Raw genomic sequence first — 26,353 nt, 5'->3', positions numbered from 1 at the left:
ATCAAAGACAATACTAAGGAGAAATAAACTAGTCAATCTTAAGCATTAAGCTAATATAAAATGCCAAAATCAGTTAATAAAAAAACCTATTCTACTTCTACAACCAGAACCTTAAAAGAAAGCACCTGTAGTTATAGAAAGAATACAAAAGATATAATCAAGAATAGAACTATAGAAAATAGAGAAAGCTTTACAATTAGAGAATACCACAGGACCTTTTAGTAGTACTAAGGAAGCGTCACTAGTTATCAGTCTAATAAGAAACCTATATTATTAATACTTAGAAAAAAGGACGTATGGAATAGATATAATAATTATTAGAACTACTGGATTCCATTATTGTATAAAAAATAAGATTATAGATATCTTTATAACTAGTCTTTATGAGATAGAGTAGGTACTGAAAATTAAGAAGAAAAGAACGGCCAAGTCAACTAAAAGCAAGGAAATTAAGTAGCAGCTATTAAATCAGTATTATAAGTTCGCCAATATCTTCTTAAAGATCTGCTTAGACAAGTTATTAATTCACTAGAAGTATAACTACAAAATCAAGTTGAATCAAGATCTAGAGTTAGGTTATAGTCCTTTATATTAAATATTAAAGGAATAGCTCTAAGCAGCCTAAGACTATATTATTGATAATCTAGATAAAGAATTTATTATCTTTAGTAATATATTATTTGTGTCTTTAATCTTTATAGCTAAGAAAGCTGATAGCGGATTCTATTTCTATATTAATTACTGTAAGCTAAACGCTTTAACTAGAAAAGACTAATATCTACTGCTACTTATTAAGGAAGTCTTTAAGTGCTTGAGTAAGGCAAAGATCTTTATTAAGCTAGATATTAGGTAGAGATTCTACTGAATCTGAATACATCTAGACTCTATAGATCTGACTATCTTTTATTGTTGGTATAGCACTTTTAAGTATAAGATAATGCTGTTTGGTCTTATTAATAGACTAATGATATTTTAATAACTGATTAACAATATCTTTATAGACTACCTTGACCAGTTCATAATTATGTTTATCAATAATTTATTGATATATAGTAAGAATAAGCTAGAGCATGAGATATATATGTAACAGGTGTTAAAAAGACTCTAAAAAGCAGGACTACAAGCTAATATCAAAAAATACAAGTTCTATATTATATCAACCAAGTATCTAGGCTTTATTATTACCTTAAAGAGGATAAAGGTTAATCTAGTAAAGATTGAGATTATCCTTTCCTAAAAGATGTTAATAACAGTTTTAGAAATATAGTTATTCCTTAATTTCTACAACTTCTATTAGAAGTTTATAAAGGCCTACAGCTAAACTATAAAACCATTACATTACTTTACTTAAACTAACATTTCATTTATATAGAGTAAAGAGTGTAAAGAAGTATTTGAAAGTCTGAAAAAGAAATTATTAAAAGTCTTGATATTAGTCTATTATAACCTCAATTGCTAAACCCATATAGAAACAGATACGTTAAACGGAGTAGTGGCCGCAGTCTTATCTCAACTATGTAAAGATAAGAAATAGTATCTAGTCATGTACTACTCTATATTAATAATCCTAGCTAAGCATAATTATGATATCTATAACAAAGAACTACTAGCAGTAATAAAGACTCTAAGGAAATAGAAGTCTAAATTAGTCAGATTAAGAGGATAGAAGTCCTTTAATATCCTATCAGATTACCAGGTTCTTGAGTACTTTATGATTACTAAAGCTCTGAATACCCAACAAGCCCAATAGTGTAAGTTCTTAGAGGAATACCACTTTGTACTTAGATACTAACTAAGAAAAACAAATGTATTAACAGACATCTTTATTTAGAAAGAAGATGAAAAGGTGAAAAACCTCAACTATTAGAACTGAACGCTACTGCTGTGGTATAAAATCAATAATAAAATCACATTTGAGATGGTATATGTAGAACTGGTCACTCTAACTATAGAAAATAATATTGTTACTAAGGTGTTGGCAGCCAATAAGGAATATATAGCTAAAAAAGGTATTAAAGTCTTACTCTTAGAGAAAAAAAAGAGCTATAAAGTAATTAAAAAATAACTTTTTTTTAATAAATGACTCTATATTCCTAAAAAAGACGATTTACAAGCATAATTACTAGATAAAGTATATCAACAACCTGTAATAGCATATCTAGAATATATAAAGATACTAAAGCTAGTCTAAGAACAGTTTTATTAGAAGATATAGAGTAATAATATAAATTGATATATAGACAATTATAAGATATATAAAAGAATAAACACATATAGAGACAGGGCCTCTAGACTTCTCTAACTGTTACCTATCCCAGTACAACCTTGGTAGTATTTATTAATAGATTTTATAGAGCTGTTCTAGGACAAATAGAAATTCAATAACATTTTTGTCACTATTAACTACTTAACCAAAAGACTAGTCTCTATATTATACCACAAAAGAATGACAGCTAAAAATATAACAAAGTTATAGATTCAGTATATCTTCCTATGGACAGGTCTACCAGATAGCATTATATTAGACTAAGAAGACCAGTTCATCTCTGAGTTCTAGGAAAAAACGTGCTAAATCCTTCACATTAAAGTAAAGCTATTGACAGCACGGCATGTCTAGACAGATAGATAAATAAAGATAATAAATCAGTATTTTTAGCAGCGGCTATAGCTATATATTAACTTTATAATAAACGACTAGTTAGAGTATCTATTAATTATTAACTTTGCAGCTACATCACTGCTATAGGAATCTATAGGGATGTTTCTATTTGAGATAGAAAAAGGTTATACTCCTTGGATGTTATTTAATTAAGTGCTATTAATGCCGTCTAGAAGCTATACACTGAACAAGAAAAAAGCCTAAGTATAGATACAGTGTTTAGAGTGTATATAGGACCATATCTATAATAATATTATAGAAGCATAAGGTAGATAGTAATAGTAAGTGAACAAGCATAGACAGAAGATAGATTTCAGAATTAGTGACTATATTTATATTAGTAATAAAGGATGGGATATAGGATAATCAGACAGGAAGCTGGGCTATTAATCCAAAAGACTATATAAGATACTGCGTAAGATAGGACATGCTTTTGAATTAGATTTGCTATAGGATATATAAATGTACTATATCTTTTCTCTAGATAAACTCTGCTGTACTGCTTTAACCAAGCCCTTCATTAGTTAACTAAAAAAGGAATATCCTAAGCTCTAGGTTAACGGAAATTCAGAATAGAAAGTTAATAAAATCCTAGACTCCCAGATACACTAGAAGAAGCTGTGCTATTGAGTAAACTAGCTAGGTAAAGACCTAGATCCAATATAATATCCAATAGAGTACTTTTCAAATACTTCACTAGTGCTAAAATCATTCCATAATACTAACCCCAAGAAGCTAGGTCTACTGCACCAGTTAGATATGTAGATAAAAGCTATAAAAAAGGATTAATTTGTTAAAAAGTATATAGATAATAATAAACCAGTAACTAACGCTTAAGGGCAAGCGTTTCCAAAGAAGGGAATGATGTGACGGCTAAGCCTGAGGCTATTCCTAAAGATAGAAATGGCTTTGTGGCCAGATAGGAAGTCTTAGATAGGAAGGGCATCAACCCTAACCCACAGTGCCAGATCTGGGGATAGCTTTACCCTGGGGCCATAAGGGATTAAGCTGGTTACCTAAGCACACAAGATAAAACCTTCCCGCAGGTCCTGGTAGTTAGATTCCTTTCCCATGCTTGTTGTTTTAGAGAATCGCACCCCTAGATAGGAATCGAATATCTTTGGAAAAGGCACGTCACATTTAATAGAAAAATATAATTCTTTTATTTTTAATATTTCTTTTAATACTTCTATATTTATATAGCCTAATTTTTTATGCCATATTTTTATATTATTTTATTTATAATCTGTTAATAGGATATAATTATTTTTATTATTACATAGAATATTAAAATTTATTTTATATAATCTTTCTTTTTTATAAGCTATATATATAAGCTTTTTTAGTATTTTATTATATATATAGCATTTTTTATCTATAAATAAGTATATAATATTTTTAATATTATTTATACTTAAAATATTTATTTCTAATTCAGGAATAAAGAATACATTTTATAAAATATAAATATATTTTATATTTATTTTTATAATAACAGTTCCTTTATATTTTATATTAATATTTTTTACTTTTCCCTATTATACTGTTTTATTTATCTTTTTATAATTTAAAAAATAAGATAAATCATAGATTATAGAAATAATTACAGTAATATCAATAATAAATTCAATTTAGTTTTTAAAATAATTATTTTTATTTTTATTTATATCTATATTTTCTTTATTAGCATTTATTATATTATATATAAAATATTAATTTACCTTATTAAAATCAAGATTTTCAAAATAATCTTCATTTTCTTAATTATTATTAGATAAATCTTATATAATATTAATCTCTTCATTAAAATTCATTTCTAAGTCAGAAATATTTAATTTTTCTAAATTAATATCAATAATTACATTTAATAATACTTATTATTTTTTATTTTCTAGTTTTTTATTTATATATTTATTAGTATTTAATTTTTATATTTTTTTATTATTTTTCTAGTTCTTTAGTCTTATTTCTTTATATAAAAAGAAATAGATAGAAATATCATAATTTATTTTCTTGTAATTTATGCAATATAAATTATTATTTTTTTTATATTTATTTTTTACTTTTATAGTATAGATTTAGTTTGTTATTTCTTTTTTACTTTATTAATAAGATTAGTATATAAAGAATTAAAATTATAAGTATTAAGATTCTTTCTTAATACTTAAATAATATTTTAAATAAAAAATTTCTATTTTTTACTTAAATTATATAAAATTTATATAAATTTTATTTAATTTACAACTTCTATATTTCTAAAAAATAAATTATCTAAAAATATTTTTATTTAATATAAATATTCTTCTATTAATTAAAAATTTTCTAATTTATAATTAAAAAACTCTTTTAAAGTTAAAAATTCTATTATAAACTCTTTAGAATTATATAGTTCTTTAAGAGTATTCTATACTTTATAAGTAGTTTTATAGTTTTTTATATAAAGTAATAGACCTTTTATATAAAATAATTAAATTATTATAAGTGCTTTAAGATTTTTTATATTATTTATAGGCTTTTATTTAATAATTAGATGTCAAAACGTATCAACCGTTCTTTACCAGAATGGGTGTTCGTTGGTAGTATTCTGCCGAATGAGATAGAGACGTAGGTAACTAGGGTCAGAAGAGAAATATCTCTTGTAAACAAGAGGATATTTAAGAGTAACTTGTTAATAAGCTAGATAAAGTATAGATCCAATTTGGTATAAGAATAAAACACGATCAAACTAAATATATATTAGTAAATAAGTATCTTTATATAGTAAATCCTGAACATAGCAAATATATCTATTTTTATAGTAGTTACTCTGTTGACTATATTTATTAAAATATATCTAATATATCTTTAGTCTAACAACAGCTTTATTAGCTATGTTGTCTGTATAATCATATAACTTTATTATATTAATCTTTCTATAACTACCTATATAAATACCCATAATAGCTTTACTTAGGTAAATAATGCCTATAGACTTATTAATTAGCTATAGTTAATTAAATCTTCTAATAATTTCCTTTTCTAAAGACTGGTATCTTGATAGTTATATAAATAGTTACATATCCCTATTACATAGATAAGCTAATTTTAATTTTGTTAATATTCTTAATAATGATGTCCTAACTATGTTGTTACAGAAAAATATAAATAAGAATAATCTTTGTGTCTAAATTAAATAGTCTAGTGTTATTCTATTGATTTTTTATTGTTGTTATGCTTTATATAGAAAGATATATATTAAATTTAAGATTTTAAATCATTATAATAAGTATATTAATTTTAGTCGCTACAAATATATTAAAATAGCTTTATTTAATCTTATCTAAAAAAAGCTCTTAGTAGCCTAGAAAAAAATTCATATTTAATAGAAAGAAGTCTATAAGTAAATAGTTAAAATAATAACTAAACTTGATCATCTTAATAAATAAAATAATCTTCTCCAAAAACAAGCTGAAGAATTTATTTAAACTAATATAAAAGATATAGAAGAGTTAGAATGGCTGGAAAAAAAAAAAAAAAGAAAATATAAAAAAAAATAAAAAAAAGAAGCTAAATAGTAGAAAGCTAATAAGACTATTATAGCTATTTTTAAAAAATTTCTCTCTAATCTTAATAATATAGATCTTTTTAACCTGGTCCTCTTCGACCAACTCATCAGTAATATTCCTAAATTCTATCTAGACAATTTAGATGCCTAACTGGTTCCTATAAATTATATTCTTCAGAATATTCTTTCTATTTAATAAAGTACAATATTTTTTCTTTTTCTATTTTTTATTATATTATCTAGTCAACTTTATATTCTTTTTCTTCTACTTTATCATAATTTTCATACTAACTTACTGTTGGTTCTAATAATAAAATATAGAATATTAAATATATCTTTATTCTATTTAGTAGCTAGAGTTTATAATTATTATTTATAAGTTTCTTTTTAATTATAAATAATCTATATTTAATAGTATTAAGTTTATTACTAGGTTTCTTACTAAGAATATTAAAATTTTTATTCTCTATTATTTATTATAGTAAGTAAATTCTTTCCTTTTTTTTAAGAATAAATATGTCTTTGCGCTTTTTATTGTAATATACCTTCATTTTTAGTTCTGCCTATTAAATATCTTTTAATATACTTTAATATAATATTTATATATATTATCTTTTAATTACTACTTATTCTGATAATCCTTTTTTTAAGATATCTATCCATAACATTCATAAGTATTATCTAAGATTAATATAATACAGTACTTGTCTTGTTATTATATTTTCTATATTATTTAAAATAAATTATATAATTAGTAGCAATTCTATCTAATCTACTTAATTCTAATCTAAATAATATCTTAGATATTATTATACTATCTAAATTATCCTTTCAGACTAGTCATTAGTCTATTAGTGATTAATAATTAATAACTTATATATTATTCTATATATTTTTATAATAGTCTATCAATATTTTAATATAAATAACTTATCTTAATCTAAAGTTATTTCTATTGGTAATCTAGTCTAATTAAATACTATTTTAAATATTAATATCACGTATTACTCTACAGTTATATCTTTCAATATGCGAGAGGGGGAAGGATAGCGGGCAGGGGCGGCCCGCTATTGTAGGCAACGCCCAAACGTTAGTGGCCATAAGGAGGGGGTAGTGGTTGCCACCCACTATAAGCCCCCGAATCGTCCTGCGCATATAAGCGGCATGGGGTGAGGAAAGTGCAAGATACCTTGAAAGCCTGGATCCAATGGGGGTAGAGGCACCGGCTTATGGGGGGCAACCCCTATAAGCAGGCCTAATCCACACGAATCGCTGTCTGTCATAGCCTAGGGCTCGGTATAGACGTTAAATTTGATTAAATAATAATAATAATATAAACAAAGTATTATACTAAGAATAGAAAAAAAATTTATTGTAAAACGTAAAAATTATAACAATATTTAATATTAAATAGAGATATTACAATCTATAAATAAAAAATAATAATATCTAGAAAATAATATTTTTTATAGATTTAGAACTATATAAATAGCTAATAGTGCTTATAGAACTTAAATAGCTACTAGCAGAATTTATAAGATTTATAACCTATATTCTATAAGAATATTTTAACCTCTTTATTATAGTATACTTTAATAATATTATAGTCTATTCAAAAGATCTAAAGAAACATGATAACTATATATAACTAATTATAATAAAACTTATAAAAATAGAATTAATTCTTAAAATTAAGAAATATAAATTTGATATTACATAAGTTAATTATTTAGAAATAATATATATAATAAACAGACTAGAAATATTGAAAGAAAAATTAAATATTATCTTTGAATAACTAACTTTAATGAATATCTATAATATATAATTTTTTCTTAGAGCTAATAGATATATTTAATAATATCTTAAAAAATACTTAAATATTATAATATTAATAATAAAATTACTGAAAAAAAATAAATTATTTAATTAAATAGTAAAAAAACAATAATCTTTTAAAAATATTAAAGAATTTATTAAAATTATACTAATTTTATAATTATTTAATCTAGAATTATAAAATATTCTATAAATAAATATATCTAGATATACTCTTAAAGCAATCTATAAATAAATTAATAAAAAGGAAGAAATATATATTATTATATTCTACTTAAGAAAGTTTATATTAATAGAAGTTAACTATAATATCTATAACTAAGAATTATTTATAATAGTTTAAATATTTTAACAATAGTGATACTATCTTTAAGAAATAAAATATAAAGTAATTATTAAAAATAATTATTATAATTTAAAATACTTTATAATAATAAAAGAACTATCTAAAAGATAAATATAATAAGCTAAAAAACTAGCTAAATTCAATTATAAGATTAAATATATTCTAAGAAAATAAAATATAGCTGTAGATATATTAAATAAATAATTAGATTATATGATTAAAATAGAACTTTTTAAGATAAATATTCTGTAAAAAGAATTAGAAATTCTATACTACAATTATAATATAATCATTATAACTATAATAAAAATTATTAATAATAATCTATTCTATAAATAAATATATTAAGAAATTAATAAAAATTAAAAAAATATAAAAAGAATTACAAGCTGGATAAATTATAAAAAATATTCAGAAAAGCTTAGTAATATAAAATAGAATGATCAGAGTACTATAGAATATAACTATAGAAGTTATTTAATACTATTATAATCCTCTAATAAAAAGATACTAAGGAGATAAAAAAATAATTAAAATAATTATCTAAATATTCTACTTTCCTTATATCTAAAAAAAGATTAAGAATTATATTAAAAACTATAACAAATATAATAAAAACAAAATAATATATTATAAACTTTTTAAAAAAATATAAATACTAGAAGTACTAAAAGAAGTATAGAAAAATATTATTATTAATTTTATCTAAAGATTACTATAGTCTAAGGACCTAGTAATAGAAGTTATCTATATTAATACTATAATAATAGTTAACTAACTTATAAAATATATTATTTTAGAATTAATATTAAAAAATATAATAATAAAATAATATATAAAATTTATATTATAAAAAGTTTTTATATAGACTAGATTACTAAATAAACTTATTATAAACTAAAATAAATTATTTATATCTAAATATTAATAGATAATTATAAAAGTATATAAAATATATTATAAATTATTAATTATAAATTACCAATAGACTAATAGCTAGTTTAAAAGAATAATTTAAATAATTAAATAGTATTTTTGATACTATTTAAACTAAAAATAAAATAACTAGATAGAACTACTACTATTAGTATAGTTTATATTAAATAATACAGAAAATATTATAATAAAATAAATTCTATATTTTATAAATCTTAAATAATATCTAAGAATGATATAGTCTAAAGTACTATAAAAAGAATTATCTAAAGCTATAATAATATAAATTAATAAACTATAAATACTTTATTAGATAATATTAAAAGACATTAAATAGACTAAAAGCTAAATGAAGATTTACTATGATAAAAAGTATAAAAATATATTAATTCTTAAAAAAGAAAAGAAAGTTTATTTATTATAATAAATAATTAAATAGAAAAAATTTAATATTCTAAATAAGAGATTAAGTAATATTTATTATTATTTATTTATTTATTTAATCAAATTTAACGTCTATACCGAGCCCTAGGCTATGACAGACAGCGATTCGTGTGGATTAGGCCTGCTTATAGGGGTTGCCCCCTATAAACCGGTGCCTCTACCCCCATTGGATCCATGCTTTCAAGGTATCTTGCACTTTCCTCGCCCCAAGCCACTTATATGCGCAGGACGATTCGGGGGCTTATAGTGGGTGGCAACCACTACCCCCTCCTTATGGCCACTAACGTTTGGGCGTTGCCTACAATAGCGGGCCGCCCCTGCCCGCTATCCTTCCCCCTCTCGCTCTCCCTCATCCAGGGCCTCAATGCCCCAATTATCAGTCTTATAGGCCTGCTCCCAGGCCTGTTGGTTATCCTCTCGCTCCCTAATGGCCCCTATAAACGCCAGCAGCGCTGTAGTGGCCTTTGGGTCCTGGAATAGGCGTGCTTCGGGGCACTGCTCGCTATCCTGCAGGGCCTTTACCCCCGCTTCGGCCAAGCCGGCATATAGTTTTTCCCGCTGGTGGCACCACTGTCGACAGTTTGTAAGAAGGTGTCTTACCGTCTCAGTCCCCCTAGAGCACCCCAAGCAATTAGGGAAGTCTCGGGCCTTAATTCGGTGCAAATAGGCCCCAATTGGTGCGTGGCCAGTCTTGAACTGGTAATATCGCCGCGCTAGGTGCTTGGGGGTGTTCGCCAACATTGGGTCAAGCTTCCATCCCCGGGGGGGATAGTAGGCCTGGCTTGCCCGCTGGGCACGCTTTGCAAGCTTTGCAGCAAGCCAGTTGGCCCTGGCAGCTCTATAAGCTTCGGTACAGGCCCGTTGAGCATGTGCCAGTGAGATGCCCGAGTATTTGCCTGTTCGGGGCTTCCCCGCAGCTTTCTTGGCGGCTTTATCGGCCTCTTCGTTGCCTGGGACCCCCTTATGGCCTGGCACCCAGCATATAGTAACCCTGCGGCCGGTGGCCTGCAGTTCCTTGGCTAGATCATGTGCCCGCAGCGCCAGGGCTTGGCCAGGGCCTGGCTGGGTATGCTGAAGCCTGCCTATAGCGGCTTGAGCATCGAGAAACACCCTAATTGGCCCTCTAAGATTCTCTGCCAGCGCCCACTCTAGGGCTTCGACTACTCCTATTAGTTCTGCATCAAAGACTTCGAAGCCTGCGCCCAGGGGAGCTAGGCGCGACCTCCAGGGGCCAATAAGTGGCTTATAAGCTACCGCAGCGCCTACGCGCTGATCGTCTAACCTGGAACCGTCTGAGTAAAGGTCAGTGTTCCCTATCCCACTTAGGGGGTCTGAGGCTAATTGCATAGCGGTTTCAGGGGAGTCTATCCTGAAATCTAGTGGTATAGACCTATTACCAGGCTCTATTGTACGCTCAAAGCCCTGGGAGGGGTCGGCGGTCAAGGCCTCTCGTAGCCTGCGGGCCAGGCCCATGCCCAGCTTCCAGGGGCCTCGGCGGGTTGGTGTTGCCCAAGCTCGGTCTTCTAGCGGCTGCTCTCCAGGCTGTGCATGGGCGTCTCCCTCCCTAAGCGTTATGGGGAGTATTTCTGCTGCTGGATGCCCCTGGGGAAGTCCTAGGAGTCTCAGGGCATACCGCCGCTGTTTACTATCTAATAGGGCCTCTGCTGGTTCCAAAGCTGCCTCCCTTATAAGCGGTCCTAATGGGGTGGACTTCAGCATGCCTGTGACTGCCCGGGCCTGGTTATTAATTAGGCCCTGCAGTCCTTCTAGGCAGTTCTTTTGCCCATGCCACCAAAGCTCGGCCCCATAAAGCGCCACTGACTGCGCGGTGGCCTTTTGGATTCGCCATGCCAGGCCTGGGGGGAGCCCCTGGGCCTTGCACAGTGCCCGCACTCGTCTTTCAGTATTTTGACCTTTTTGCAGGCGGTACTTATAGTGGGCTTTGAGGGTAAGCTTTGGATCTAGTAAGACCCCTAACCACCGGATGGCTGTTGGGGAGAATGCCACTAAAGCGTCTCCTACCTGCACCCTAGCTTCCTGGACCTGATTTTTATGTTCCCTGCTGGTGGCCCTAGAGAATAGGATGGCCTCTGTCTTTTTAGGGTCGAATTTGACGCTATTTGCCAGTCCCCACTCAATAGCAGCTTTTGCCGCTGCTTCTAGCTGCCTGCAGATCTCAGAGACCGAGCTTCCCTGGGCTACCAGGCCTATGTCATCGGCATAGGACAGGGCCTTGATCCCTGGCACCTGCTGTTCCATAGCCTGAAACACACCCCGGATATAGATAAGAAAGAGGATTGGGGAGACCGGTGAGCCCTGGGGCAGCCCTGAGTCAATAGGCTGTTCAGGGGCTTTATAACCGTCAATTACGAGGCTGACCCTTCTATTTGTAAGGAAGGATAAGGTCCACCTTATAAGGTCATTATCCAGGCCTGCAGCTTCCATAGCCTCACTAAGCTTATAGGGGTCAACATGGTCGAAGGCCCCCATAACGTCAATAAAGATAGTGCCTGTGAGAAGCTTTTGAGTCCATCCCTCGTGCACTGTTTGCACGAGGCAGGCCACCGCGTCAATAGCCCCACGGCCCCGCCTGCACCCCATTTGTCCAGGGTGTAAAGCCCCCTGGGCCTCACACCAGTCCGCTATAAGGCCTGCAGCCAGCTTCTCAACAACCTTGCCCAGGCAGCTAAGCAAGCTTATCATCCTCCAGGCCTTCACCTGGGTGTAATCGGGCTTCCCTGGCTTCCGAAGTAGGATGCCTTTAGCGGTCTTCCAGGCCCCTGGGTGCACCCCAAGCCGAAAGCACTGCCTAGCCATCCCTATGATTCGGGGCGAGTCTAGTGCCCAGAGTAGCCGGCATGCTTTAAAATTGAGCCTGTCGGCCCCCGGAGCTTTCTTGATGCTCTGGCTGAATAGGGCCTGATGCACCCGCTCTGGCGTTATAAGCATGTGGGCCTGTCCACCTGGCAGCTCCCCAGGAGGGGAGCTACGGGGGGCGTTAGGAAATGCCGTTTCCCTGATTAGAGCTTCTTTATCGGCCATGGTAGTGGCAGGGGGAGCCTCTAGATCCGGGCCTTGGAGTGCTGGGGTGGTGGGATTAGTCCGTGGCTTAGTGTACTGTAGGGCTATCCAACACCTATTAGGATCTCCTGGAGAAGGCTTTTCCAGGCCATCCCTAGGGCCTTTGGGAAAAGGGTTCCCAGTGGGGTTCGAACCTTTTTTCCACTCTTCCTTCCCCCCAGGGCCTCCCTCAGCAAGGAAGACCTCCCAGCAGGTCCTTTTAGCCGCCTTTATTTCATGGTAATAAGCGGTTCTTGCAGCCTTGAATTCGGTGTCGGTACAGGCATGGGCCTGCCACCGCTTGCGGGCTGCAGCCCATAAGCTCCGGGCTTGCCGCAGCTCTGGCTTCCACCACCGCTTAGAGCGTGCACAAAGCCGTACTGCTTTGGCATGCCTATCGAGTACGCTGGTTAGGGTGTCCTGCACCCAATTGGCCTCTCTAGCAAGGTCTTCCTCGGTGCATTGATCACTAAGAGGGGGGTGGCCTACAGCCTCTGAGGCCCAAGCTGCTGTGGCCAGCTTTAGGGCTTCCTCGTTTACCTGCAGAGCTTCTATCTGCCACCCAGTAATCTCCCCGGAGATTCCTCCTGGGGGGGGTTCTAGGGCTTCCCAGGCTAGGACGATAAGCTCATGGTCAGATGTTGTAGGCTTATCCTTATCCACCTCCCAGGCTTGCAGAGGCCCTAGGGTTGGCGAGGATAACGCTAAATCAATAATTGACACCCCCTCGGTCTTCTTATAGCGTGTGGCCTCCCCCAGTGGGTTATTAACATATAGTGAGTGCCGCTCTATAAGCTGTTCCAAGGGCTCAGCGTTAACCCGGCCCTTGGCCAGTGGGTTCCACGAAGGGCTATGGGCGTTGAAATCACCCACTAATAGGCACCTACCCACTATAAGCAGGTCCCAGTCTGCGTCCTCGATGGCCCGGCGTCGTCTAGGGAAGGCCCCTTGCCACCGGTAACTGGCCCCAATCCACACATCATAGCAGTTGACTATTCTAGTGCGTCGGGGGGCATGCCCGCTAATTATTGGTGCTTCCCATATGTCCAGGGCCTGTAAATAGGGGTGGTCTACTAAATCAGTGCGGTTCTCGACCCTAACCGCTCCTATAAGGTCTTTACGGATGGCCATAAGCACCCGTTGATCCCGCTTCTCCCCCCCTGGCCAGTACAGCAGATAGCCTGGGTGGGAGAAGTCATAGGCAATATAAGGCTCTTGCAGGCATATAATGCCTATTTGCCGCTCTATCCCCGCTTCTAGAGCCCCTAAGGTTGCGGGGTAGGTACGGCCGCAATTATGTTGAATAATCAACATTAATAGGGGCTGCAGCTCCAGGCGTTGGTGTTGGACACGGGGATGAGTACGGTAGGGGTGATGTCCCTGGGGCATCTTCCATAGCGTCATCGACCTCCCTAAGCTTTGGGGCTTGGGGGGCGTCCTGGGTAGTGGTTGGGGGAGAAGCCTCCTCAGCAACGCCTTCCCATTCAGTCCATTCAGGGGGGGGAGGGGGCATAACGACCTCTACGCCAGGGAAGCGCTTATGGAGTCGCCGGCGGGCCTCCCGAAGCTTGGGGCACCCCGGGGAATCAGCCTGGTGCTTCCCCCCACAGTTGCCGCATTTAGTGGGTGCATGCAGGCATGGGTGGCCTGTTTGGGCCCTGCAGTCTAGCACGTTGCAGGTGTGCTCTTGGGCTTCATGGACGCCAGCACACACGGTGCAGAGTGGTGGTCGGGTGCCGCAGCCTCTATAAGTTCGGTGGCCAATGCCGCAGCATCGGGTGCAAACGGTGTCTTTACCCACTTCGTGATAGGGGCTGGTAGGGTGCCTGTTGCCCCCGAAGCGTACGCCCCGGGCGAGTAGCCTGCGGGCGTCATCTAGGCCTCCTACTGTTATAACGATAGTAGAGAAACGCTGCTTATTAGTCTGGATAGCCGCTATCGGCTTGATCCAGGTAGGGTTTCTCATTAGGGTGCATGTGCCCCCTAATTCAATTTCTTCCCTGGCTAGGCCTAGCCCTGAGGCGCTATAGCGGGCTACCGGCACCGCATGCACCTTAATCTTGTGCCACTGTTGGTCTGCTTCCACTGAGATGACTGCGGGGTCGACCCGGTGGCAGGCAGCCACCAATAGGTCCTTATAGGCTGGTAATAGCGAGCCTACGGTGCTTCCTTGGTCCAATAGGGCTGAGATAGCCCCTGATTCGGTGTAATTGGCGTCTATTACCCTGGCGAAGTTCGGGAAGCCTGCCTGGGCTAGGCAGCGGTTAAGCTGCAAGATGACATCGGCTTTAGACTTTCTAGGGGCGGTGCGGCCATTTTCACGCCTAAATATAAGCCTGCGGTCTCCCTTGTTGCTTCCGCGAATAGGCTTCAGGCTCCCTGGGTCCATTTGGACTTTTGGGGGCTGGTTCGGGGAGTAAGCCCGTTTTTTTGTAACGATTTGCCACTCCTGGGCATTGCTGGCCGCTATATCGGCCCACTGGGGGCCTGCTGCGGGCTTCACCCCAGGGGGTGGTTTTGATATCGGGGGTGAGGCTCTGCGTGGCTCTATGGGCTTAGCGGCCCTATTCGGGTTAGCTTGGGGGCCATGGGCGACCTCTGCAAACGTCGTCCCCTGGGATGGCAGAGGCTGTCGTGGGCCCTGGCGGTCGCCCCCTGACGATAGGGGCTTTAGAGGGTGGTTTGGGGCGTTCGGGGAGGCCTGTTGAGCTTCTAGGGTTGAGAAACGGCGCTCCAGAGCGCCCAATTGGCCTGTGAGGCGCTGCTCCATAGCCTCTACCAGAGAGGTCATATAGGCCTTCATAGCGGCCATCTCCGCGTGCAGCGCGCTATTGCTGCTTGCAAAGTGGCCTAATAAGGCCTGTTCCATGTCCTTGTAGGCTGGGCCGATTAGGGCCTTCATGGGGGCTCTTTCTGCCCCGTCAGGGCTGTGTTCCTGTAGTCTCTTCCCTAGAGTTTTAGGTGCTTCCTGGGAGCCTGGCACGCTGCTTAGGGGGGGAAACAACTCCCTAGGGTTGATTTCCAGGCTAGGCAAGAAGCCCTCGCTCTGAGGGACTGTTGCACTTGCCTCGGGGGGCGCTGGTGGTGCTGTCCCCGCTGGGGTGCCTATATAGGCCCCTACGGGGTTCACCAGACCTAGCGCCTGCCCCCCTGGGTCTAGGGGGTGGTTGTCGATATTGGGGAGTCCAGGGGCCATAGCGAAGCCCTGGATGCCTTCCAGTAGCATTGAATTTCAAAAGGTTGATTTTTGATTTTCCCGGCGGGTCAATTAAATATATATTGATAAATAAGTTTTGAGGATATTATGAGATTAAGTAATAAACTTAATATTATTAAATATAGATCTTTTATAATTTAAAAAAAACTTGCTAATAATAATTATAAATTTTAATTATTAGTAAGAATAAAAGTATATCTAATATTTTATATTTTATTATTAGAACTAATTAAAAATCTAGAAAACAGTAATAATAAAGTAATTAAAAATAAATATAAAATTAAAAATATTTTAAAAAGAAAGTTAGTAGAAAAAAGAATTTTTTATTTAGTTAGCTAGAAAAGATATAGATCTAAATATAATTTATAAGAATTAATTAGATATTTGAACCACTTTAAAAAGATTTAAGTGTTTTGCTAGAAAGAAATTTAGAGAGGATGTGATTAAACTTGTTATTAGTGTGACGGCTGAGCCTGAGGCTATCCCCAAGGGTAGGAGCGGCCTCGTGGCCGGATGGAAGGCCTTAGACAGGAAGGGCATCAACTCTAACCCACAGTGCTAGATCTGGGGATAGCCTTACTCTAGGGCTATAAGAGGTTAAGCTGGTTATTTAAGTATATAAAATAAAATCTTTCTATAAATCTTAGTAGTTAGATTCCTTTTCTATACTTATTATTTTAGAAAATCATATCTCTAAATAGAAATTAAATATCTTTAAAAAAGGTATATTATATTATAATAAATATTATTATATTTTATCTTTATTTTTTTTATAATTAATATAGCTAGTATTTAGCTATAATCAATATTTTAATTAAAGATAGATTTTTCTTTATTTTAATTTTTTTATATTTAATATAGTCTATATAGCTATAATAAATATTTTATCAGTACTCTAACCCTAAATTTTTATTTATCTTTATTTAAAATTTAGAAATCTTATAAGTTAGTATAATAATAAAACTAAATACTGTTAATAGATATTAATATAATAAAAACACTAGTAATAATAATATAGAAGAGCTTAGTTACTATTTAACTATTAACCTTAAAAAATTAAAGCTTAAAGATATTTCTAAAGAACTATTTAATAAAAATAAATTTCTTAAGCTTTATAAAAGCAATCCTAGAGATCTATTTAAAGATTTATTCTAATATCTCTCCATATAAAAGAAATAACTAAAAGAAGCTTTTATTAAGTCTAATAATAATAATATAAAAAAAATTAACTCTATAAAAAAAAAGATTTAAAACTTTAAAAATAATCTAATTAACTATTATTAAGCTATATCTAAACTAATTATTAAGTATAATACTATAATCACTAATATCTCTCTAACTAGGAAAAACTATAAAAAAAAGATTACTAAGCTGTTAAATAGCTAGCTACTATTAAATAAAATTAATTTTAAATATAAATTATAGAAGATTAATATTAAAAACAAGTTAGAAGCTAACACTGACTATTATTTAATAGCCCTAGCCTATATAGTATATATAAAGAAGATATATAAAAAAGAAATAACTAATTCCTTACTTCTATAATTTTAGAAAGACTTAGTATAATATTACTAAGATATTAGTAATATCTTTAAGTATTTAAAAATAATCTATATAGACAAGAACTATGTAATTAATATAAAAATAAAACTTTATTATTTAGTAATAAAAAATTTAAAATTTTAGATCTTTTTATTAAAATTTATACTTCTTATCTAGAAAGCTAGCCTTATTCTATTAAAATAGAAGAAAGAACTTTACTATAAACTCTTATTTAATATATAATATACTATAATTAAAAAAAATATTAATTTAATAATATTATACTAAATCTTTATATAAAGATATTATACTACTATTAACTACTTTAAGTAGATTATTAAAAAGAAATAACACGCCTATAGCTATAGAATTAGAAATAGTAAAAACTATAACTAAAAAAACTATTAATTAAATATCTTCAGAAAATTAAAACTAAAAAATAAAATCTTTTAACTACAGCTCTTTTAGAAAAAAAAAAAGAAGCTAATAAATAAAAATAAATACTTTAATTATAAATTAAGTAGTTATTATACTAACAAATATCTTTTTAAGAAGAAAGCTCTAGATCTAAAGACCTTAAAAAAATAAAATAAAGATAATATAGATAAAAAATTAGAAAATATTTATATTTAAAAAAAATCTTCTTCTTAAATATATTAAATATAAATAATAAAGCTTTAGATCTCTTATAGCTAATAAAGAAAGAAAAAAATAACATAACTATATTTATTTAACTAGCTAAGAATAGATATTTAATTTATATTAAAACTTTAACTAATACTAAAGCTAATAGATTTATCTTTTTAGATATATTTTTAGTAGAGAAACTTATATAATACTTTTAGATATATACAGTACTTATTTCTAAACCTTATAGAATAAAAGAATATAATAGAAAGATAATAAAACTAATTATATATTTTATAATCTTAATATTAATTGTTAATAGCTAGATATAATAGCATCTATCTTTTTTTTTAATATAACTAGACTATTATAATATTATTTTAGATTATATATAGCTAAAGAAATATAATATATTAATAAATTATAGAAATCATTACCTTTTATAACTAGAGAATATATCTCTTAAAAATCAAATAAAGAGAGAGCAGTTTATCTATATACTAAAAATAATACTAAAAAAAAATAGACTAGTCAATCTTAAGTATTAAACTAATATAGAGTACTGAGATTAGTTAATAAAAAAACCTATCCTACTCCTATAACCAAAACTTTAAAGAAAAACGCCTATAGTTATAAAAAAAATATAAAAAATATAATTAAAAATAGAATTATAGAAAATAGAAAAAGTTTTATAATTAAAAAACATTATAGAACTCTTTAGTAGTATTAAAGAAGTGTTATTAATTGTCAGTCTAATAAGAAACCCATATCACTAATATTCAGAAAGAAGAATGTATAGAATAGATATAGTAATTATTAGAGCTGCTAGATTCTATTATTATATAAAAAGTAAGACTATAGATGTCTTTATAACTAGTCTTTATAAAATAAAGCAAACACTAGAAACTAAAAAAAAAAAATAGCTAAATTAATTAAAAATAAAAAGATTAAGTAATAATTACTAGATTAATATTATAAATTTATTAATATTTTTTTAAAGATCTATTTAGATAAGTTACTAGTTTATTAAAAGTATAACTATAAGATTAAATTAAATTAGAATCTAAAGTTAGGTTATAATTCTTTATATTAAATATTAAAGAAATAGCTCTAAACAGTCTAAGACTATATTATTAATAACTTAAATAAAGAATTTATTATCTTTAGTAATATACTATTTATATCTTTAATTCTTATAGCTAAAAAAGCTAATAACAGATTTTATTTCTATATTAATTACTGTAAGCTAAATACTTTAACTAGAAAAAACTAATATCTACTATTATTTATTAAGGAAATCTTTAAGTGTTTAAATAAAGTAAAAATATTTACTAAGCTGGATATTAAATAAAGATTTTATTAAATCTAAATATACCTAGACTCTATAGATCTAATTATTTTCTATTATTAGTATAGCACTTTTAAGTATAAAATAATATTATTTAGTCTTACTAATAAATTAATAATATTTTAATAATTAATTAATAATATCTTTATAGACTATTTTAACTAGTTTATAATTATATTTATCAATAATCTATTAATATATAGTAAGAATAAGCTAGAGCATAAAATATATATATAATAGATATTAAAAAGATTCTAAAAGACAAAACTATAAACTAGTATTAAAAAATATAAGTTCTATATTATATTAACCAAGTATCTAGACTTTATTATTATCTTAAAAAAAATAGAGGTTAATCTAGTAAAGATGTGAAGTGCCAGGCTCGGGGATGCCGATCCGGCTTACAAAGGCCTGCATATCCTCCGCGGATTGAGTTGATACATCACAAAGGATGTATCTACCCCTCATGCTTGGTGAATATAACCCTGTTAGGAAGTAGGATCTCATCTAGATCAGGCTTATAAGCTTGAGACTCTATCTCCTAGGATGAAGGGGCTCAAGTGGTTTATTCTATATCAATATAACCCATCTCTATTTACTTTATATACTGCCTTGATTCCTAGTAGGAACCTCCTTGGAGCCTAGTAGGTTCCAACTCTTTTATATATAAGTCTTTCAGACACTACCCACTTTACATTATAAACTGCTTCCATGAGGATCTGAATCGACTCTGAGACGATGGTGACTATACGAGGCATGACTTCTTCAACACTGGATGAACCGGGAACTGTTCCAGTTTCTAACCTGGGATTTGTGCATGAGGAGGAAGAGGCTCAGGACTATATCAGTACTGAACTGGTGTAGGATGTGACTTCTGAAGATTTACCTCCATAAGCTGTTCTATAAATTAATATGACTATGGATATGCTGTAGACCCTTATATAAGGGCTTAGAACCACTGGACTGTCGCACGCGATCATCAGCGAACGTCGTGACACTAAGGTTCCAGATGTGACGGCTGAGCCTGAGGCTATCCCCAAGGGTAGGAGCGGCCTCGTGGCCGGATGGGAGGCCTCAGGCAGGAAGGGCATCAACCCTAACCCGCGGTGCCAGATCTGGGGATAGCCTCACCCCAGGGCTATAAGGGGTCAAGCTGGTTACCTAAATATACAAGATAAAACCTTCCCGCAGGTCCTAGTAGTTAAATTCCTTTCCTATGTTTGTTGTTTTAGAGAATCGTATCTCTAGATAGAAATTAAATATCTTTAGAAAAGGCATGTTATATTACAACAAGTATTGCTATACTTTATCTTTATCTTTTTTATAATTAGTATAGCCAGTATTCAGCTATAGTCAGTGCTCTGATTAGGGGTAGACTTTTCTTTATCTTAACCTCTTTATGTTTAGCACAGTCTATATAGCTATGACAAACGCCTTATCAGTGCTCTGACTCTAAACCTTTATTTATTTTTATTTGAAATCTAGAAATCTTATAAGCCAGTATAATAGTAAGACTAAATACCACTGACAGACGTCAATATAATGAGAGTGTTAGCAATAATAATATAGGAGAGTCTAGTCGCTATTTAACTATTAATCTTAAAGAACTAAAGCTTGGAAATGTTTCTAAGGGACTACTTAATAAGGATAAATTCCTTAAGCTTTGCAGAAGCGACTTTGGAGATCTATTTAAAAGTTTATTCTAATATCTCTTTATACAGGAGAAACAACTAGAAGAAGCTCTCGCTAAGTCTAGTAATAATAATATAAAGAAAATTAACTCTATAAAAGAGAAGATTTAGAACCTTAAAAGTAATCTAGCTGATTATTATCAGGCTATGTCTAAACTAATTATAGAATATGATGCTGTAATTATTAATACCTCTCTAGCTAGGGGAGACTATAAAAAGAAGACTACTAAGCTACCAGATGGCCAGCTGTTATTAGATGGAATCAATCCCAAGTATAAATTATGGGAGATTAATGTTAAGAATAAATTGGAAGCCAATGCCAACTATTACCTAATAGCCCTGGCCTGTATAGTGTACGTGAAGGAAATATATAAGGGAGAAGCAGCTAACTACTTACTCCTATGATTCTAGAAAGACTTAGTATAATGTTACTAGGATGTCAGTGATATCTTTAAGCATCTAAAAATAATCTACATAGATAAGAACCATATAATCAATGCAAAGATAAAACTTTATCACTTAGTAATAAAAGATTTAAAGTTTCAGATCTTTTTATTAAAATTCACACTTCTTACCCAGAAAGCTGGCCTCGCCCTATTAGAATAAAAAAAGGAACTCTACTATAAACTCTTATTTAATATGCAGCACGCCATAATCAAGAAAAACACTAATCTAATGGTGTTATACCAGACCTTTATACAAAGATACTATACTACTGCTAACCACCTCAAGCAGATCGCTGAAAGGGAATAACATGCCCACAGCTATGGGATTAGAAGCAGCAAAGACCATAGCCAGAAAGGCCACTAGTTGAATACCTCCAAAGGATCGAAGCTGAAGAATAAAGCCCTTCAATCACAGCTCTCCTGGGAAAAAAAGAAGAAGCTAATAAGCGAGGACAAATGCTTTAATTATAAACTGAGCGGTCACTATACTGACAAGTGCCCTCTCAAGAAAAAGACTCTAGATCTAAAGACCTTAAAGAAACAGAATGAGGATGACGCAGGCAAAGAGTTGGAAAACATCTATACCTAGGAGAAGTCTCCTTCTTAGATATATCAAGTATAGATAACGAAGCTTTGGATCTTTCATAGCTGATAGGAAAAGAGAAGGATAGCATAACTGTATCTATTTAGCTAGCTAAAAATAGATATTCAATTTACACCAAAGCTTTAGCCAATACTAGAGCCAACAGATTTACCTTTTTAGATATATTTTTAGCAGAGAAACTTGCATAACACTTTCAGACATACACAGTACCCATTTCTGAACCCTGTGGGGTGAGAGGGTATAATAAAAAGACAGTAGAACTGGTCACACACCTCATAATCTTAATACTGATTATTAATAGCCAGATGCAGCGGCATCTACCCTTTCTTTTAGTATGACTAGGCTGTCACAATGTCATTTTAGGTTGTATATAGCTGGAGAAGTATAATGTGTTAATAGATTACAGAAACTATCACCTTTTATGGCCAGAGGATGTGTCTCTTAAAGATTAAATAAAAAGAGAGCAGTTCATCTACATACCAAAGACAATACTAAGAAGAAATAGACCAATCAATCTTGAGCACCAAGCTAATATAGAGCGCCAAGATCAGTTAATAAAAGAACCTATCCTACTTCTATAACCAGAATCTCAAAAAAAAGCGCCTACAGTTACAGAAAGAACACAAAAAACGTAATTAAGAATAGAACTACAAAAAATAGAGAAAGCCTTACAATCAGAAAACGCCATAGGACCCTTTAGCAGTACCAAGGAAGCGTCACCAGTTATTAGTCCAACAAGAAACCTATATCACCAACACTCAGAAAGAAGGACGTATGGAATAGATATAGTAATTATTAGAGCTGCCAAATTCTATTGTTATGTAAAAAGCAAGACTACAGATATCTTTATAACTAGTCTTTATAAGATAGAGCAAGCACTAAAAACTAAAAAGAAAAAAATAATCAAATTAACTGAAAGTAAGGAGATCAAGCAGCAGCTACCAGATCAGTATCACAAGTTCGCTAATATCTTCTTAAAGATCCGCTCAGATAAGTTGCCAGTTCACCAGAAATATAATCATAAGATTAAGTTAAATCAAGATTTAGAGTTAGATTATAATCCTTTATATTGAATATCAAAGGAATAGCTTTAAATAGCCTAAGACTATATTATTAATAACCTAGATAAAGGATTTATTGTCTTTAGTAATGTACTATTCATATCTCTAATTCTTATAGCTAAGAAAGCCAATAGTAGATTCCACTTCTATATTAATTACCACAAGCTGAACGCTTTAACTAGAAAAGACTAATATCCACTACTACTTATTAAGGAAGTCTTTAAATACTTGAGTAAGGTAAAGATCTTTACTAAGCTAGACATTAGACAGGGGTTCCACTAAATCTGAATGTACCTAGACTCTATAGATCTGATCATCTTCTATTGTCGATATGACACTTTTAAGTATAAGATAATGCTATTTGGCCTTACTAATAGACCAGTGACGTTTCAACGACTGATTAATGATATCTTCATGGACTACTTTGACTAGTTTGTGATTATATTCATTGATGATTTATTAATATATAGCAAGAATGAGCTAGAGTATGAGATGTATGTATGATAGGTGTTGGAGAGACTCTGAGAGGCAGGACTGCAAGCTAGTATTAAAAAATGCGAGTTCTATGTCATATCAACCAAGTATCTGGGCTTTATCATTATTTTAGAGGGGATAGAGGTCGACCTAGCAAAGATTAAAGTTATTTTTTCTTGGAAGATGCTAATAATAGTTTTGGGAGTATAGTCATTCCTTGGTTTCTGTAATTTTTATTAGAAGTTTATAAAGGCCTACAGCTGAACTATAAGGTCATTGCATTACCTCACTTAAACTAATATTTTATTTATATAGAGTAAGAAATGTGAAAAAATATTTAAAAGTCTAAAAAAGAAATTATTAAAAATCCTGGTACTAGCCTATTACAACCTTAATTACCAAACCTACGTGGAAATAGACACGTTAAACGGAGTAATGGCTGCAGTTCTATCTTAACTGTATAAGGATAAGGAATGACATCTAGTCACGTACTACTTTATATTAATGACCCTAGCTGAGTATAATTATGATATCTATAATAAGGAATTACTGGTAGTAATAAAGGCTCTAAAGGAATAGAAGTCTGAATTGGTCGGATTGAGAGGATAGGAGTCCTTTGATATTCTATTGGATTATTGGGCTCTTGAGTACTTTATAACTACTAAAGCTCTGAATGTCTGATAAGCCTGATGGTGTGAGTTCTTGGAGGAATATCACTTTGTATTTAGATACTAATTAGGAAAAATGAATGTATTGGTGGATACCCTTATCTGGAGAGAAGATGAAAAGGTAAAAAACCTTGACCATTGGAACTGAATGTTACTGCTGTGGTATAAAATTGATGATAAGATTGTATTTGAGATAGTATATGCAGAACTGGTCACTTTAATTGCAGAGGATGATATTGTTACCAAGGTATTAGTGGCCAATGAGGAATATGTGGCTGAGAAAGGTGCTGAAGTCTTATTCTTAGGGAAAGGGGAGAGTTATAGAGTGATTAAAGGATAATTTTTTTTTAATAAATGACTCTATGTTTTTAAGAAGGATGATTTATGAGTATAACTACTAGATAAAGTATATTAATAATCTGTAATAACGTACTTAGGATATACAAAGATACTAAAGCTAGTCTAAGAACAGTTCTACTAGGAGATATAGAGTAATGATATAAACTAGTATATGGATAATTGTAAGATATATAAAAGGATGAATACACGCAGAGATAAGGCCCCTAGACTCTTCTAACTATTATCTATCCCAGTATGACCTTAGCAGCATTTATTAATAGACTTTATAGAGCTGCCCTAGGACAAATGAGGATTTAATAACATTTTTGTCACTGTTGACTGCTTGACTAAAAGACCAGTCTCTATACTGTGCTATAAGGAGGTGACAGCTAGAGATATAGCAAAGTTATGGATTTAGTATATCTTCCTGTGGATAGGCCTGCTAAATAGTATTGTATCAGACTAAGGAGGCCAGTTTATCTCTGAGTTCTAGAGAGAGGCGTGCTGAATCTTTTATATTAAGATAAAGCTGTTAATAATATAGCATGCTTAGATAGATAGATAAATAGAGATAGTAAATCAGTATCTTTAGCAGCAGCTATAGTTATATATTAACTTTATAATAAATAACTGGTCAGAGTACTTACTAATCATTAACTTTACAGCTGCATCACTGTTATAGGAATCTATAGGGATATTTTTATTTAAGATAGAAAAAGGTTATGCTCTTTAGATATTGTTTAATTAGATGCCACCAACACCGTCTAGAAGCTACATACTGAATAAGAAGAAAGCCTAAGTATAGATATAGTGTTTAAAGCGCATATAAGACCATACCTGCAATAATATTATGGAAGCATAATACAGACAGCAACGGCAAGCGAACAAGTACAGACAGAAGATAGACTTCAGAGTTGGTGACCATGTCTATATTAGTAATGAAGGATGGGATATAAAATAACTAGACAGAAAGCTAGGCTATTAGTCTGAAGGGTTATATAAGATACTACGTAAGATAGGATATACTTTTGAATTAGATTTACTATAGAGTATATAAGTGCACTGTATTTTTTCTCTAGATAAGCTTTGCTATACTACTTTGACTAAGCCTCTCGCTGGTTAACTGAAGAAGGAATATCCTGAGCTCTAGGTTAATAGAAATTTGGAATGGGAAGTTGATAGGATCTTGGATTCCTGGATGCGCTGGAAGAAGCTGTACTATTAAGTAAGCTGGCTAGGCAGGGACCTAGATCTAATATAGTATCTAGTAGGGTACTTTTTGAATGCTTTACTGGCGCTGAAATTATTCTATAATGCCAATTTTGAGAAGCTAGGTCTGCCGCGTCAGTTGGATGTGTGGATGAAAGCTATAGAGAAGGATCGATTTGTTGAAGAGTATGTAGATGATGATAGACTGGTAATTAACGCTTAAAGGCAAGCGTTTCTGAAGGGGGGGGTGATGTGACGGCTGAGCCTGAGGCTATCTCTAAGGATAGAAGTAGTTTTGT

At 32.9% G+C, this 26,353-nt stretch overlaps 2 protein-coding genes across 2 annotated transcripts; both read right to left on the bottom strand.

The window, feature by feature from the left end:
* Positions 1–10,092: 10,092 nt before the first annotated feature.
* TRUGW13939_07933 (uncharacterized protein) lies at positions 10,093–13,959 on the bottom strand (the record flags this gene model as incomplete). The annotated part of the gene is made up of 1 exon (XM_035491069.1): positions 10,093–13,959. The coding sequence occupies one exon, from the start codon at positions 13,957–13,959 to the stop codon at positions 10,093–10,095; it is 3,867 nt and encodes a 1,288-aa protein (XP_035346962.1).
* Positions 13,960–14,122: 163 nt separating this feature from the next.
* TRUGW13939_07932 (uncharacterized protein) lies at positions 14,123–16,054 on the bottom strand (the record flags this gene model as incomplete). The annotated part of the gene is made up of 1 exon (XM_035491068.1): positions 14,123–16,054. The coding sequence occupies one exon, from the start codon at positions 16,052–16,054 to the stop codon at positions 14,123–14,125; it is 1,932 nt and encodes a 643-aa protein (XP_035346961.1).
* Positions 16,055–26,353: the final 10,299 nt, after the last annotated feature.

This window comes from Talaromyces rugulosus, chromosome IV (assembly GCF_013368755.1).
Source record: "Talaromyces rugulosus chromosome IV, complete sequence".
Classification (NCBI taxonomy): domain Eukaryota; kingdom Fungi; phylum Ascomycota; class Eurotiomycetes; order Eurotiales; family Trichocomaceae; genus Talaromyces; species Talaromyces rugulosus.
The sequence above is the reverse complement of the archived record's forward strand: the minus strand, read 5'-3'. Positions and strand labels throughout refer to the sequence as shown.